Here is a 17,521-nt window from a genome sequence, read left to right as displayed (position 1 = left end):
GGGCGCGCTCTGCTCTGACGGGACAGGTGACCCAACATGACGCCCTCTCGGAGAACAGACGTCATTAAGCCTCCGAGTCCCGTGCACAGCGAATCTCTGCTTCCTCCCCGACCCGCCTGCCCTGCCCTCGGCCTCCTCGAGAGCATGTGCTCTTGTGTTTGGATGCACGCGGACTCACCGGGGCCCCGACCACCCCGACCCTAGCACTGGGCCCATGGCAGCCACCAAGGCACTGGGACCGCGCCGCCCTGCCCCCTCCAGGGGCCCCCTCACTCACTCTCGACAAGAAGAGGGCGCCAGGCTGGGTGCTGGCAAGGGCCAGTCTGCAGGTGCCGGGTCTGCGAGGTCCGCCCCCCTCCAGGGCCCCCTTGCTTGCATTTCTCTGTCCCTCAGTCATTTGTGTCCCGCAGACGACAACTCAGCTGCCACTTCTGGGCTCCGACTGTGACGCACATACCAGTCGCTGGGCCGCGCCCACGTCTCATGCTGCCGAGATGCCGGAAGGCGGGCCCTCCACCTTCCAGCCCCACACCCTCCTGACCCACAGGCACTCTGCATCCACTCAGAATGAGACGAGGCTGGACAAGAAGGGGGCACAGCAGGGCACAGTGCTCCCGGGATGCGCACCTGCTCCGGCCAGGCCTCCCCCCACAGAGAGCACATGGATAGCCACACCCGGGAAGGCAAGAACACGCAGTTCCTTCGAGTGGAACTCGGCTGGATGTGAGCCACGGCTCCCCAGCGCGGTCCCCCACCGGGGTGTGTGGTCTGGCTGAACAATGAGTGACCTCTTTGCGCAGAATTACTGCACACCTGACGATACCCAGGGTGGTCACGGACAAAGAAACGCTGTCCCGGCAAATTGCAGAGGAGGGGGCCACGGAGGCACAGCTCGGGAGGGAGCCCTCCCGCCACACCTCCCCGTGCAGCGTAGCTCTCCACAGCCCTGGGACCTGGCCCCCAGGACCCACGAGCCAGGTCAGCACAGGGTGCGGGCACTCACGTGATGGTGTCGATCATGTCCAGGCCCATCTCCACGCAGCAGTGGGCGTGGTCGGTCTTGGGCTGGGTGAGGCCGGACACACAGTAGTAACAGTCCCCTAGGATCTTGATGCGGCGACAGTGATTCTCCTTGGGGGCAAGAGGGCAAACCACACGTTAGTGACGCAGCCGGGGCTAGGGACCCACACCTTTGCCAGCACGGGTGCCGGTGACCACGGAGTACGCCCCAAGACCCCACACCCCCAACCCAGAGGACCCCCTCCCCAGGCCAGGGCAGCCTCAGGAGGGTGGGCAGCCCCCACGGCTGTGACCGGGGTCACCCTGGGGCACCCATGCTCCCCCCAGGCCTATTCCCCTGCAGGCATCCCCCTGTCCATCCCTCAGCTCACCTGGAAAACCCCGCAGACAATTCAAGGTGGGGAAGCCCCAAGCCCGGAGCCAGCTCTTTCCCGGGGGGCAGGGGGTGTCTCCCAGGTGGGCCAGCACGACGCCCCTTCTGACCGCCACCTCGGAAGGCCACACATCCACACCATCTGTGGCCATGACCCACCACACACACACACACACACACACACACACACACACACACACACACCAGCCCCGGGAAGGGCAGGTGCACCACCTCAGGGTCCCTGCGTTTGGGGTCCACTGGCCGTGGGATCAGCTATCACCAAAGAATCATCTTCCAGGGCCAGAGCCCCAAGCAAACCACCAGGGTCTACACCTGACCTCACTGCCCACAGAGACACCCAGAAGGCAGCCAACACCACGGAACGTCCACGCTCACTTATGCAATGGGAAGAGTGCCAGCCCCCGCCTCGCCCGCACGCTGCCCGGGGACTCACTAGCACCAGTCATCTGGGCTGTGACTATGGCTGGGAAGGTAGTTTTACTATCAAACACTTCGGGAAAGCCCTCCTGGACACCCTTATGTAGCGGAGGGCTGCACAAAACACTTTCCCGCAAGTGGGTCATGTCCACAGACATTCACCACATGACGCAACCGAGAAATTCTTCAAACTGCATTAATGCTTCCAAACGTAATAGCAAATCCAGTGCGTGGGGTTTTTTAGTTTTTTTTTTTTTTTAATGTTTTTTTACTTTTTTTGAGAGAGAGAGAGAGAGACAGAGCACGAGTGTGGGGGGGGTGGGCAGAGAGAGAGAGGGAGAGAGAGAATCCAAAACAGGCTCTGCACCGTCCGCGGGACTCACACTCACGAACCAAGAGATCATGACCTGAGCCGAAATGAAGAGTCACAACACTCAATGGACTGAGCCACCCAGGCGCCCCACAAATCCGCCTTGTGTTAACGTAAGTAGCAAACATTATGAAAATTTACAACATTTTCCGGAACAAAAACGAGCAGTGAGAAGTATAGCGTTGTTTTCGCTTTGCATCTGTCACGTGCGCCCGGGCCTGTGGGCGTCTGAGGGCCCCGCCTCGCCAGCGCGGCCTGGGGGGAGCACCTCACAGACCCCCCACGTCCTGTGACAGCCTAGAGCTCTGCCCCCACCCTGAGAACCATCCTACGGCTTCTATTTCATCCTGCTCTGGGACGTCTCCCCGAAGTGCTCACTCCCGCGGGACCACCCCCCCCCCAACCTCCATATTAACATGAGAATCCCCGGCTCCCGCTGCCCACACGCCCACACAGATGCACACTCGTGCACGACACTCTCTCCTGAGAGGCGGCCCAGCCACCGCCCCACATCAGAGGATGGGCGCCCACCCAGCCCTGGGCCTCCCTCAGCACGCAGATGCCCCGGACTCCGGCCGTGGGCCACGAGCTGGCTGCTGGGAGGTCAGCCCCCGAGAGACCACGGGCAGCCGCTTAACGTTAGGACACAGGCCTCCCCGTCTGCGGAAGGGGGTTCTCCCCGTGTCTCAGGGGATGGCCACACTGGGGGTGACCTATCCCAGGATGGCGTCTGGGAGCCTAGAGCCGAAGAGCCAGGTGCCGATGTCCACCCTGCAGAGCCAAGGGCCGGGCCCCCGGGAGTCAGCCCACCATGCTCATGCAAGCCTCCAGGCCAGCAGGCAGCACTGGGCTCTCTCCTGGCACTTCCAGAGTGTCCACCCCACTGTCCCCATCGTCACTGTCCTGTGGGAGGGCACCCACTGTGCCCAACAGTCAGACCCGGCCAGGACACTCCATGCAGGCCAGGGAGAGGGAGTCCTTCTCCCAACCTCCCCTGTCCCCACATCCAGGCTGCTGTCCTCAGGCCCAGGGATGACACCAGGGGCACCTGCCAGGCCTCACCCCCTCCTCCTATGGAAGCCTCCCACTGTCAGGACGTCCTCTCAGCTCCAAGACACCCACAGAGGGCATGGCCCTACCGCACATGGCACTATTCTTGCAGACGATGTCGGGAGAGTCACCAATCCCCGGTTCTGGGCACCTCAAGGATGACGTGTGCCCATCAGCACCTCCGTGGGGTGTCCCTGTGCCCTTGGCTCAGCTGCAAGGTGCTCCCAGCCACCTCCTGCCCTTCTCCGAGTGTCCCGACAGGCCCGTCTCTGGATGAGCAGGTGTGTGAGCCAAGTGCAGGGGGACAGGTGCCCACAGGGAACCTCAAGTATGACCATTATGGCCCCACATGGCTGGTCTCCAAGTGGGGGCCTGCAGCAAAGCCACTGAGCAGGTGGCGTCCAGGGGCCGCAGCCTTGTAATTACAGCCTGTCAGCAGCAGATGTGTCCTTCCTTGGAGACTGTCCTCCAACTCAAAGCCTCAGTGCCCGCCCGCCGGCCCACCGCGGGGCCAGGGCAGGGACACAGCCGGGAACAGACTGGGGGAGTGAGAAACTGACACTTGGTCTTGTTATTCCAATCTCAAACGTCCTGGCTTTTGTCAGCCAACTTGAGAGACAGAAAGGTATCTTTTGCTGACTTTGGTGTGTTTTGATTTAAAATCTTCCTGGTGGTTATTGGAAGCTGGCACCTGGAGCCAGAGCCCAAGCCTTAAAGAAGGAGGCAGAACACCAGGAGAAATGGAGGGGGGAAGCTGGAGAGCCCCGAGACCCTTAACCTGCAGCTTCCAGGCCGAGGAGGGACGGGAATGGCCGGTGACACCAGAGGGGCCGCGGGGGGATCCAGGTAAGAAGGTCTCATGCTTAGCTTGCCAGGGGTGGTCTGCAACGTCGAGGACAGGCTCTGACCCGCCAGCCCTGCCTAGCAGGCAGCTGTGGGGGCCTCGGGGGGCAGGGATCCAAAATCTAAGGGGTGGCTGTTGCTGAGAAGCAGCAGAAATAACCACTTGCTTCAACCTCCATGCACCCTAAACCATCCCTACGGTTCCCTTTGGCCCTTCTGTGCCAGCCGCTGGGTCAGAGGAGGGTCCTGCTCTCCCAGAGCCTGCGCCCGCCGGGAGGGACCACACGGGAATGGTAGTGTTGAGGCCATCAATGCACAGACACATGTCCTGCAGCGGGGCGGCCGCGCCAGCCCAGCGCCCTCCTCTGCAGCCCCAGATGGGCCCGAGGAGGCACCGTGCCCACTGAGGGCAGCGCCCAGCAGCAGACGGTGACTGGTGCGCACTCGCTCCCGGGAGCCGGTGCCGAGAGGAGCGTCCGAGGGCACACAGCGGGACACCTGACCTCGCAGGGTGGCCCTCCCTGCACATCTCATCCTGGGGTCTGCACTGAGAGACCAAGCCACACAAATGCTATACATACGTAAAGAAAGAAACCTGAAAGCAGCGATGCCTGAAAACCAAAACCAGAATGAAATAAAGCTCAGTGTGAGCACATCGGGAGCGTGACCGCACACACAGCTGTTCCAAGAGGCGGGAGCCTGTGTCTAATGGGACGTCATCCAAAAACAAAACAAACGGAGACATCTCAGACTGCATGCAGCGGTCCTGTGGGTGCTCCCCGGGGCAATGATGCTCTGAACCAACTACACAGATGCACGGTAGAGTGAATGGTGTTGACGGTCCGTGGGATATCCAGCTTTGGGGAAACAGACACAGGTCAAAATGAAAGGAGCAAAGTCATCCAGCAAGTGAGTTGGAAACATCAGTATGAACTCAGAATTTGTTCTTACTCTTCTGGAAAGTGAGAAGCTAACAATCTCCTGTGAGATCCCAGAGTAGGACCTGGAAAACCACTTCCTGCCGGAAGGAAGCGGGGCTCCCGGAACCACAGATGGCTTGCTGTGCCTCAGGCTGGGCTGGGGGGCGTATCCTGTCCAGAGTGACAATGGCAGGGCAGTGCCTGCTGACGGGATGCGTGCATCAGAAGTAAGAACACACAGACTGGGTCAGGCACACCCTGTTTCTACACGACTGTGGCTTCCCAGTAACAGAATGGAAAAGCAGGAGAGAAGAACCCCCCGCCCGACCTTGGCGGGCTCTAGGGCACTGATTCCTTGAAAATTGATCGGTGCCGAGACTCAACCGTTTACTGTTTTTGAGGATAACCAATTAGCTGACGTGTGATGTTCTTGTTTTTTAAAGAATCATGAGTGAATCGGCGCAGGAAAAAGGACAGAATGAAAAAACCATGCGGCCCAAATCCCACTGAATTGCCAGCCAGGACAGCTGTCATGGCACCCCTGGTGTGACGTCACGGGGAGCAAGTGGCAGGTGGGTCGCACAGGCACCACGGGAACACCTGGGGCAGGAACTACCCGACCCCGGCCCAGGAGGCCCACAGGCTCCAGGGAGGTGACAGATGGGGGGAGCACCTGGCATCCATGTCCTGCGGGAGCCACCCCGAACAGTTTGTTAGCGCTGACATCCGAGGGCCACAGGCACGTTCCCCGTTTTCTAGTTCCTATGTCCTGCGACGGACATGTAGAGGCCTTGCCGAGGAACTCCTGCTTGTTCTACTCCGCCAACCCCAAGGGTCAGGAGCCCACACCCCCACGTCCACCACATGCCCTCACACTCTGGCCATGACCCCACTGTGTCACCCAGGCCAGGCACCAGACAGCGGGGGACATCCCAGAGCCCAGGGTCCACATCTCCCAGACTGTCTGGCCCTGCCGTGCCCCTCCTCTCAGGGACTGTGGGGCTGCTGTGACAAACGGCATCAGGCCCTGTGCCATGGGTTAGCCCAGACACATGTCTCCCTCACCCATATCCTGCCTGGCCCTCCAAGGGCAATACGCACGAGTCGACAAGTAGGTGACACGGCCCAGCAGGAGTCAGAGCCACTGCACCTGCAGTCTCCTGGGCGGGTGACCAAGATGTCCTGGTGGCCAAGTCGGGCTCACGGGAAGGACTGCCAGCCAAGGCTGTGAGCACGAGGTGAGGGACGTCCAGGACCAGACAGAGGGTACAGACGTCAGCTGCCATCCAGAGGGGGTTGTGGGTGCCAGAGTGGGGCCTGCTGTATCGTCTCTGCCTTTGTGCGCATGTGAAATTCCTGTAAAACAAGTTCTACAGGCCCTTGAGGGCAGGGCTGGGTCTGACTTGTACAGGCTGCACCCCATCACCTAGAGGGGTTCAGTATACAGCAGGCCAGCAGCACACACGGTAGGTCAGCTCTGCACACAGTAGGCCGACTCCGCACACAGTAGGCACTCCACAGTGAGCACTATCTCCTCGGTGCCACTGGGGGAATATTCCTTCACACCACAGGCAGGGCTGCCGTCCAGGCCACCCTGCCTCCCCCTGCACCTCCCCCCGCGTGCCCAGGAGCTACGCGCTCAGCTGCAGGTTGCCGGGCTCTGCACACCTTCCCAGGAGGAGCCACCACAGGTGCTGAGTGGACGTCCCCTCCCAGAAGGAACCAGCGTGAAGCCGCAGCCGTGGGCCACATCTCTGTACACAGAAGCAAATGCAACGGAAACCACCGGTAGAGTGATTCTGGGAAGAAGGACCCCAAGGCCCCTGCTGACACCCGCCAGCCAGGCGGTGATGGTCACAGCCCAAGGAGAGCCTGGAACCTTCTCCCAAAAAGGACACATGCGGGCGCGTGAGAGCGGGTTTCTACAGACGGCCAGAAACAACAGTCTCTTCAGAATTCCAAACACCTACAGGTTTTCCAGAAAGCAATATTTCCTGCTAATTAAGGAATAATTAAAGAAACCCAGGCTCGTTATTAACAATGCAGGAAGCTCAAAAAAAATAAAACGTGTGACTCTGCAAAAACCGCAGTCATTCTGGACCTCCCCTCCGCCCAGCGCTCCCTACAGCGTGTCCCCCCCTCCCCCAGTGTTCCCCCACGGTATGTACCTGCATGTGCACACACGTTCTGGAAGGGGGGTTCTGCTCCATGCTCGTCCAAACGCAGAGCCTCGCCCTTGGGTCGGTCTCTCGAGTGGAGCACGGACGATACATGTGCTGCCTCCTTCCTCAGGATGGCGGCTCCGAGTCCTGGCCACACGCGCTAGGCTCCCGCCTCCCTCCTGGGCTGGAGGGTCCAGACGGACCCCTCGACACCACCCCCGCCCACATGCAAGCCCGGCTGCTGAGAGCACAGCGAGCAGGCGAACACATCCCAGTCCCACGGCGGGCAGCTCGGAGCGGCGCCCAGGACGAGGGAGTCCAAGCGGCAGGGAATCGCGGGCCGTCGGTCTCTTCACGTTTCACAGGCCACAAAACCCAGGCTCTGGTCCCTGGATGGAGCCCAAGGGAAGCCTGACGAGGAGGACGGATGGGGGCAGGAAGGATGGACCTGAGCACACACGCCAGTGAGCTCTGGCTCTTGACGGCTTCGTCCGGAACCCACAGAGTGACACAGAGGGCAGAACGGTAATGCGCCAACACGCGCATGACAGTCTCTGAGCAAGTGCAGGTGGAGCCAGACAGACGGTGCTGAGAGCCTTTCTGGTGTGCTGCTGCCTATGGCCGGGGTCGCACCCTCGGCGTCATCCTGTCTTCCCTCACAATCCCCAGCACGAGGCCCCGTGCACCCCTGCCCCGGCCCCGAGCATCCCCACCCTAGCCCCGCACATCTCTGTCCACTCTGCACGCCCTGCCCACTCCAAACACCCCCATCCTGGCCCCATGTACCCCTGCCCTGGCTCTGAACACCCCTGTCTGCTCCACGCGCCCCCATCCCAGCCCCACAGACCCCCACCCCGGCCTCGGGCACCCCCATCCCGCTCCCAGGTGTCCAGTCCTGTGGGTCGCTCCCACAGCATGCACATCGGGGACGATGCAGACTGGCCCAGCCCAGGGCCGGGGTCCCCGGTGAGGGCCCACCTGCAGACACAGCAAACCTGCAGGAAGGCCCAAGTCCGGAAAGGAAAGGCCTCTCAGGCCGTCCAACCTCGCTAACCGCCTGCTGGCTCGTGCACAAATCAGCCGCCTTGCCCCGGTGTACCACCTACATTGTCCTAAATCCCAGCATGTCCCCTGTCACGGGCCAGGCACAGGCACCTCGGGGCTGAGAACTTACAACAGTATAACAAGGTCTGGCTGGAAACAGTCCCCAGACAGGGCCTCAGGGCCATGACCCAGACTAAGGACCGTTGTCCTTGCCTGTGCGGGGAGCAGGCCGGGACTCGGGCCTCCGCAGCGGGCACAGCAAGACCCCAGGCCACCCTGGAGCTCAGGAAGGAGGGACATCGGCTTCGGCCAGCTGTTCGCTTTCTGTGGCTGTCAGCTGTGGATGAGGGGTAAAGGCCAGCCACCACAGAGACCAAGGCAAATATGTGCTGTGAGTCTAACTGCCCAGCAGGGACCTTCGTGAGGACAGACATGCTGGGCGGCAGCGTGTGAGTTTCCCAGCACACCAGCAGGGGTCACTGCCTCCTGCACACCAGGCTCTGACACACGTGCCACATGATCTCAAGAGGGGCTCACGCACGTTGGTGTGAAAACACATTAAACAAATACTTGGCACCATCGATGCCCAAAACAACAGACTGACAATTCTCAGCTGCCAGGCATGACTTTGATGGGGCGGAGGATCCACACTGAACTTCCAGAGAGGGAAACATAACCCCTGAGACCCACGCCGTGCCGGACGGACAGACAGGTGGTCCCACCTCACAGGAGACAAGGCCGGTGACCGTACAAGTTCAGCATCAGAAACCATCCAGGATGACAGAAAAGGAGAAAGAGCCCCAAATTAAAAAGGATCATCAGTGGGCCATGGGACGTCAAGATCCAGATGCGGGCGAACCGGGGTCCCCGAAGGAAGGGGGAGAAGCATAAAGAGTGTCTGACGGCTTTCTCCCCGAAACGACAAAACTGTAAACCTACCGATGCAGGAGGCTCGATAAACCACAAGCCCAACAGCCATGAAGAAAACCACACGGAGTCACGTCAAGATCGAACTGCTTCCAACCAGCGGCCAAGAGAAGGTCTTACGAGCAGAGAAAAAAGATGTCTTTCACGTGTTCGGACAGAGGAGCCGGGTGCAGTGGGCAGGTTCCCGCTGAAAACACACAACCGAGCAAGCACCTGCTGGCCCACCGTTCTGCAGACAGTGAAAAGAAATTCTCAAAAGTCAAGGCCAGATGAAGACTTATCTCAGAAATAAGAGACAGAGAGGACAGGTTGCCGGCCCACCGTGTGGGAAGCACGGGAGGAAGTCCTGTGGTGGGAGGAAAGCATGGCCACGTGGGCATACCCACATGGCCCAGAGCCACAGAAACAGAACCACATAAGGAGACACACACCCCTGCTTGTGACCCATTTCTGCAAAAGAGAACGGTCTGTGGAAACAAACAGGGTAACGATGCAGGGCTGAGCTACAGGCATCAGCCACAGACTCCAGCGCAGGCCCAGTGACATGGTGAACCGTTATGACCCAAGAGCCCACAAAGACACTCAGGCAGGGTCACACAAGACACTCAGCAAACCCACAAAACGGCAGAAAAGGGGAAACCAACAAAAAACAGATGGAATGAGCCAAAACTGGTACAGACTCAACCCGCCACACCGACAGCACAGCCAGCGACTGCCGACCATGAGATTCGATGTAACTTAAGGTGCAAACAGGCTGGAAAAAAAAAGGGAGGGAAAAAGCCATGCCTCCTGACGATAATCGAAGGAAAGCTGGAACAGTTACATTAACATAGGACAAGCTCAGATTTCCAGGTAAACAGGTCATGTCTTTATTTGTTTTTAACGTTTGTGTATTTCTGAGAAAAAAAACAGAGCGTGAGCAGAGAAGGGGCAGAGACAGAGGGAGACGCAGAGTCCGAAGCAGGCTCCAGGCTCCAAGCTGTCAGCACAGAACCCGATGTGGGGCTCAAAATCACGAACTCGATCGAGATCATGACCTGAGCAGAAGTTGCTTAACCAACTGAGCCACTCAGGCACCCCTAAAGAGGTCATTTCTTAACGAAAAAAGAGTTAATTCCTCAAGAGGACCCAAGATCCCTAAATGTTTACAAATCGAATAGCAGAGGTCGAGAGCATAGGATGCAGAATGGGCAGGACTGAAGGGAAGCAGACGAATCCATAACTATGTCGGGGAGCCCGATGCCCCCACTCGGTGATGGAGGAACACAAGATCACGCAGGAGCGGGTGCACCTCACTGCTCAGTCACCAGAGGAGACCACATCCTGAACCACACGTGTAAGACGACTCCAATTCCCTGAAAAGTACTGTTCTCTGACCACTGGAGAATTAATTTGGAAGTCAAGAATAGAAAGGCCTTTGGAAAATCCCGCAAAAAACATACCTCTAAGTAAGCCACGGGTCTAACGAAGATTAAAAGGAAAACCAGAAAAGTATTTTGAGCTGAGTGAAAACAAGAACACGACGTTTCAGTAACTCGGGGAAGCCGCCTCAGCAGCACACCCGGGCAGTTCGCGGCACCAAATGTTCACGCTGGAAGGGGAGAAAGATCCCGATCGGCGGTCTCAGCTTCCACCCCACGAGGCTACAAAAACAAGAGAAGAAGAGAACCAAGGGAAGCAGAAGAAACACAATAAGAAACATCAGAGAGGAAACCCATAACAGAAAAACAGAGAAATCATTGAAACCAAAAGCCAGTTCGTCAAGAGAACCACTACCACTGATAAACCCACAGCCAGAATGATGAGGGGAAAAGGGAAGACACCAATCACGACAGTCAGAAAAGGAAGAGATGTGTCATTACTGATTCTACAAACATCAAAAGGACAAGGAAGTTCTGTGAGCACCTTTATTCCACTCATCTAAATAACTGAGCTCGAGTGGACACATTCCTTGAAAGACTAAGACACACAAAGCAACCTGACCAGCCTTACTTTGTAAAAATCGCATTTTTAAATGAAAACTTGCCCAAGGACAACTCCACATCCAAATGGGTTCACTAGCAAATTCTGTCACACACTTGAGAAAAAATAACAATAGCAATTCTACAGAAGCTCTTCCAAAAAGTCGAACAGGAGGGGACGTGACCAAACGCCCCCAGGGCACCAGCGAGATGAGATCCCACATGAAGACAACGGAAGACAAAAAAACCACCAAACAGTGTCCTTCAGAAACCTAATGGGAAGACATCTAAACAAGATTTTAGCACACGTGTGCACACTCACACACGCACACCTTCACACACACACACGTTAATGCGTGTGTGTGCACATGTATGTGTGAGCTACATACACATGCATGCACACAGGCCTGTACGCAACGCACTCACGTATATGTACACGCTCACATGCATGTAACACCCCACCACGTGTCGCACAGCCCACCAGCCACGCAGCTCTGACGTGTACAGTACACGCTGTCTACAGGGTGTACCCTTCCCGTGAAAGAAGTATGTAGCCAGCGTCCCAAACACAGGTGCACGTCCCGGTGAAAGAGCCATGTAGCAAATAAAGAGGCCCGTCTCTCACACACCAGCAAGACGGACAACCTAGAAGAAATGGATAAACCCCTGGAAACACACAACCTACCAAGCCTGAATCACAAAGAAACAGAAAATCTGAACAGACTTCTTTCCAGGAAGGAGGCTGAACCTGTGACCAAGAACCCCGCAACACACAAAAGCCCAGGACCGACGGTGTCACTGGTGAACTCTACCAAACATTACAGAACACCAATCCTTCCCAAATTCTTCCCCAAAACAGAAGAGAAAAGGAAGCTTCCAAATTCACTCTACAGAACCAGCATTACCCTAAAACCGAAAACAGAGTTTTCGAAACAAGAAAAGACAATGCTGGCCAGTATGCCCGGTGAACAGAACACAAAAGTCCCCAAAAAGTATAGCAAACCTCTTCCCACAGTATGTTAAGAGAGAGGATCATTCAGTACGACCAAGTGGGATTTATTCCCAGGGAGACAAGGCAGGCGGATTGATATTCGCAGATCAATCAGCGTGACACATCACATGAGCAAGAAAAAAGACCAAAGCCACAGGATCATCTCAGCAGAAAAAGCATCTGACAAAACTCACTGTCCCTTTCAGGATAAACTCTCTCAGCACAGGGGGTACAGAGGGAAGGCCACGTGGGACCCGCCTACAGCACACCTCGTCCCCACAGGGAAGCCAGGAGAGTTTTCCCTCCAGGATCAGGAACCAGACAAGGAGACCCAGTCCTGCCGTGTCCTCTCAACAGGCTGTGAAGTCCCAGACGGGACAGTCGGGCACAAAAAGGGAACCCAAAGCGTCCAACTCAGAAAAGAAGTAAAACTCTCTCTCTCTGCAAATGACTTAATATCTACCCTAAAGACGCCACCAGGAACCTGCCAGAGCCAACAGATGACTTCAGTAGAGTTTCCGGAGGCAAATTTAACACACAAACCTACTGTTGCACTAACAACGAACTCCTGGAAACATTGAGAAAACAATTGCACATACAACTGCATCAAAAACAATAAAATGCTGAGGAGTAAATTTAATGAACAAAAATAAGAAAGCAAGTCTTATGATCCGAGGAGACGTTTGGAATGTGTGACACCCCCAGAACAGGCCCGGGCCCCCCCCACCAGGTGCGCCCTAGGTTGGGGTGCCCATGCAAAGGGACAGTGATGTCACAGCTGGGCCTGGGTGACACTTACCGCGGCCAGTTCGTCAAACGGTGGGGGGCGGGGAGTGCGCTTACCGTGGCCAGTTCATCAAACTTGCCGAACAGCTCGTTGAGGAGCTTGACCAGCTCCTGTGCCGTGCACTGCGACGCCAGGCCCGTGAAGCCCACAATGTCCGCAAAGAGGATGCTGCAAGGAGAAGGCCCAGGCTGCCTCCTCCGTGGCCATGCGGGGCCCAGCCTCCCCAGCAGACGGCGACCCCTCCACGCACCCCAGAACCCACCTCCCTGCTTAGCCTCAGGGCGGGCTGGAGGGGAGGGTCCCACGTTCCCGCTTGATGGGTGGCAGCATGGGGGCTGGGGAGGGCAGGGGATGCCCTCACAGCCATACGGGGCCTGAACGCCAGGCCACCAGCTCCTGCTCACCCCCCAGTTCCACGGCCACCATGCCTGCACCCAGCCCAGGGTGGCCCGTGACAGACCGTGGCCAGCGGCTGGTGAGCAGAGGAACATGCTGGTAAGAAGTGTGGCCCTCCTGCCAGCTGACATGGCGACAGGACATCAGCGTTGTTGGACCACCTGGATCCCTGCGCCTCACGGAGGGGCCCCCTGGGTCTGCATCAGGGCAAGGACTCATCTTGCCGGGTCGGAGCCTCAACGTGTGGGCGTCCGTTTACTGCAGAACTGGGTCCCATCCGTGCCCACCCGCCCGCACAGCCTCCTTCCTGGACACTTGACCATCATGAAGTGACCGGCAGCACAGATGGGCCGTCGCTGTGAGTTTTGCTGGACACAGTTCTCGTCCATTCATTCGGCCCTTGAACGTGCCACCCTGGCCTCCCTGCCTCCAACGATCCTGGTGAGAAATCACTCGTCGATCTTCCCCCCCCCACTTTGGCCCTCGTCTCTGGCTCTTACGATTTGCCTACGATGTGTCCAGGGACGGCTCTCTCTGCGTGTGTCCTACCTGAGCTTTGAGACATTGTGAGCCATATGTTTTTCAAATATTCTTTCTGCTTCTTTCTCTCTTTCCTCTCCTCTGGGACTCATTGCATGTGTGTTGCTGTGCTGTCCAGGGTACCTTGGGTCTCTGAGCCTCTGTTCCTTCCCCTTCACCCTTTTGTCATTCCGTTCATCGGGCAAGATATTTTCAATTGTCTTTCTTCAAATTCACCAATTCTTTCTTCAGCCTGCTCAAATCTGCTCAACATTGAGCCTCCCTAGTGAACTTCGTGTTTTATTTTTCAAATGTGGAATTTCTGATGTTTTTTCCATAATGTCTACCTTTGTACTGGTATTCTCCACTTGATGAGAAGTTATTCTCACGCTCACTCTTATTCAGACACAGTTTGTTCTTTGCACATATTGAAGATAGGTGGTTAAAGTTTCATCTGGGCTCCCTCAGGACGGCTTCTCTGGACAGCTTTTTGCATTCCCATGCGAGACACGGCTTCGTGTTTTCTTGCACGTCACATGTATTTTTATCGAAAAGTGGATAATACGGTGTGACCACTCCGAAAATCAGAACCCCTTCCCACCTCAGGACTGGGGTTGTTACTGTTGCCGTTTATGTCGTTGTTTGATGACTTTTCTGAACAAATTCTGTAAAGTCTGTTTTCTTTCTCGTGTGGGGCCATTAAAGTCTGCGTGGTTAGCGAGGCGGTCGGCCAGCAACTGGACGGGTTTCCTCACGTGCCCGGAAACAGTGAGTCTCTTGGCGTTGGAGGGTGGGCACTCGGCCAACTCTGTCTTGTTCTGCTCTTCCTGCTCACACCCGGCCTCAAGGTCAGCCAGCGATGACAGACCGGACACCTCACGGTCTTTCCTGAGTGTGCACACGGCCCTACTACCCTCGTGTGTGGTCCTCTGGCTCCCAGAAACATTCCCACAGCCTTTCAAAGCACCCGGCAGACCTCTCCTTCCCCAGTTTTTTAGCGCCCTGCTCCTGCCTCTGCCATTCTCACTGCCTCGGGCGGCTGTGAGGTTAAACAGTTGCCACTGATTGTGGTTAACAAATGTCTCAGGGCAAAAGCTGCTCACACTGAGCGCTGAGTCAGGTCACACAGAGATAAGCCTGTGAAAAAGGTTTTGCAGGGAATTCCCAAATGGTCACATAATGACAGCCCTCTGAGGGTTTTCGAGGCCCCAACCCCATTCTGTCCCCTCTGGTGGCTGTCAGCAGTCAGGTGTCAGGATGTGGCTGCAGGTGCTGCCTCTCAAAGCCATCACGGCGCTGAAGACAGCAGAACAGACATGTTAGATTCCGCATAGCTTTACTCTTCTTACCCAGATTGAGCTGTTTTTCTTCAATAAACATTCCTGGACTCTTGCAAGAGTTTGCTTGATTTCCAGTGTGCTGACAACGTGGGCTCTGACAGTTTCTGTCAGCATTGTCATCGCTTCTACGGAGGAGAGGACGTTCAGATGTCCTTCCCCCCATCACTGATGGCATCAGTCGATTAGTTGTGAGTCGTGTGCTGACGAGGAGTGACAGGGGAATCAGTGAGGGACTGTCACAAGGGTGGCGAAGAGGACAGAGCCAGGTTCACATCCAGGCTGTGGACTCTGATGCTGCCGGAGGGTGGCTAGGGGCGCTGGGGCAGAGCCGGGGCCGGGCCCTCAGCTTCCTCTCCTGTCTCAGGACTGTCACACCTGCAGCCGTCGGGAATGAGGCACCCACCAGGGTAGAGATTTTTCAGCCTCAAAGGGAAATGGTGATTTTCCACATCTGGCTTTGCTCTCCCAGGTCAGAAAAGAAGGAGGGGAAGGTATGTGGGCTCCCTGCTCCCTGCTGGCCCCCACCTGCTGCCCCAGGGCGTCCCTGACACCTGCCACCTTCCTGCTGTGTGCACCTGCTCCACACCCCTCCCCCGGGCACCCCCCGCCCCACCCCGGGACTGCTCTGGTGGCCTGGTGCCAGCAGAAGGCTGGGGCCACGTGCCCCCCGTCGTTTCCGACCAAGGAGAGGCAGTGGGCGAACGGGAACGTCTGCAGCAGCCAACCCAGGCCCCGCCCCGGCCCCACCACTCACTGGCTTCACTTTGCTGAACCTCAAATTTCTTCCCCTACAAGTGGGGGTGACCGTGTCCTGGCTGCCTGGGCCGGAATGCTGGCCCCACACACCAGGCGCTGCGTTCTCCGCAGAGAACACCACTGGTCCCTCCCGAGAGACCCTGCAGTGGGAGTCAGCATGTGGCGCTGGCAGGCTGGCTGCACACAGGGATGGCTCGGGGGCCCGGTGGGGACGGGAGGGCAGCCGCAGGCCTTGGCTCATTCCAGGTGGGCTAGCACCTGCCTGAGGGGTCCCAGTCCACAGCACTCAAAACAAACACAAGGGGCTTTATCCTTCTGTGTCTGCAGGGGCCCAGGGGCAGGGAGGCCTGACACCAACACCCAGAAGACCCAGAAGAACACCGAGAAGGGAGAGAACGTCAGTGTTGCAACCACCACCGCCTGCCTGAGTGGCACTTAGGTGAAGCGCAACGCTCAGCCAGTCCAAGTACCTAAAAGGGATCACGCGATTTAACAGGATAAAATTCTTTTTAATCGTGTCTTTTATTTATTTTTTTTTTTTAACGTTTATTTATTTTTTTTTTTTTGGGACAGAGAGAGACAGAGCTTGAACGGGGGAGGGGCAGAGAGAGAGGGAGACACAGAATCGGAAACAGGCTCCAGGCTCTGAGCCATCAGCCCAGAGCCCGACGCGGGGCTCGAACTCACGGACCGCGAGATCGTGACCTGGCTGAAGTCGGCCGCTTAACCGACTGCGCCACCCAGGCGCCCCAATCGTGTCTTTTAAAACAAGGAAGCAAACCACGGGGGGCAAGCTGGTTCGCCTGAGAGCTCAGTGTCCTCACCTGTAAAATGGGAACACTCTCTACCTCCTGGGGCTGCCACAAGAGAAGCAGAGGTCTAGGCCACCCCAGACCCTGGCACCAAGGAGAATGACGCTCAGCTTTAGCCCGACGTGGGCCAACTCCCACCCCAACGCCACTGTCCAAAGGGGGCTCAAGACAGAGTGCCAACCATCTCCAGCCACGCAGGACGTGGAGGGTGTGCCAAGAGGGCCAGAGCAGCAGTGGCACCGGTCACCCAAGGAGTCACCACACCCGGCAGGTCTGCTCACCTGGGCCTCCCCTCAAACAGGGGCCTCCCCTCCACTCCCTCCCCTCCTCCACCTTCTCCTCCTCCCCCTCTTCCTACACCTCATCCTCCCCCTCGCTCCCCCTCCCCCTGTACCTCATCCTTCCCCTCCCCCTCCTCTCCCTCCCCCTCCCCCCTCCCCCTCCACCTCATCCTTCCCCTCCCCCTCCTCTCCCTCCCCCTACACTTCATCCTTCCCCTCTCTCTCCGCCCCCTTCCCCCTCCTCCTACACCTCCCTCTCCCTTCTCCCCCCTCCTCCTCTTTCCCCTCCCCCTACACCTCCCTCCCTCCTCCCCCTCCCCTTCTTCCCTCATCCTTCCCCTCCCCCTCCACCTCATCCTTCCCCTCCCCCTCCTCCCCCTACACCTCCCCCTCCACTTCATCCTTCCCCTCTCCCTCCTCCCCCTCCCTCCCTCCTCCCCTTCTTCCCCCATCCTTCCCCTCCCCTTCCTTCCCCTCCCCCTCTACCTCATCCTTCCCCTCCCCCTCCTCCCCCTACACCTCCCCCTCCAC

The 17,521-nt window shown here is 57.5% G+C and overlaps 1 protein-coding gene across 3 annotated transcripts in view; it reads right to left on the bottom strand.

Annotated features, from left to right (window-relative positions):
• The window catches only part of ADCY1 (adenylate cyclase 1), a 103,214-nt gene that overhangs the window by 61,993 nt on the left and 23,700 nt on the right, over nucleotides 1-17,521 (bottom strand). For all 3 annotated transcript variants that reach the window (XR_005784566.1, XR_005784567.1, XM_040455022.1), the window contains exons 3-4: nucleotides 12,943-13,054; nucleotides 1,004-1,131 (exon numbers count right to left, since the gene is read on the bottom strand). Coding sequence is in view for 1 of the 3 variants with exons in the window: in XM_040455022.1 (XP_040310956.1) it covers nucleotides 1,004-1,131; nucleotides 12,943-13,054 (240 nt within the window). In the remaining 2 variants the exon portion in view is untranslated. The remainder of the gene's footprint in view (nucleotides 1-1,003; nucleotides 1,132-12,942; nucleotides 13,055-17,521) is intronic.

The sequence above is a fragment of the Herpailurus yagouaroundi genome, unplaced genomic scaffold (genome assembly GCF_014898765.1).
Source record: "Herpailurus yagouaroundi ecotype Mexico unplaced genomic scaffold, PumYag 214, whole genome shotgun sequence".
NCBI lineage: Eukaryota > Metazoa > Chordata > Mammalia > Carnivora > Felidae > Herpailurus > Herpailurus yagouaroundi.
This window is presented reverse-complemented; position numbering and strand designations above follow the sequence as displayed.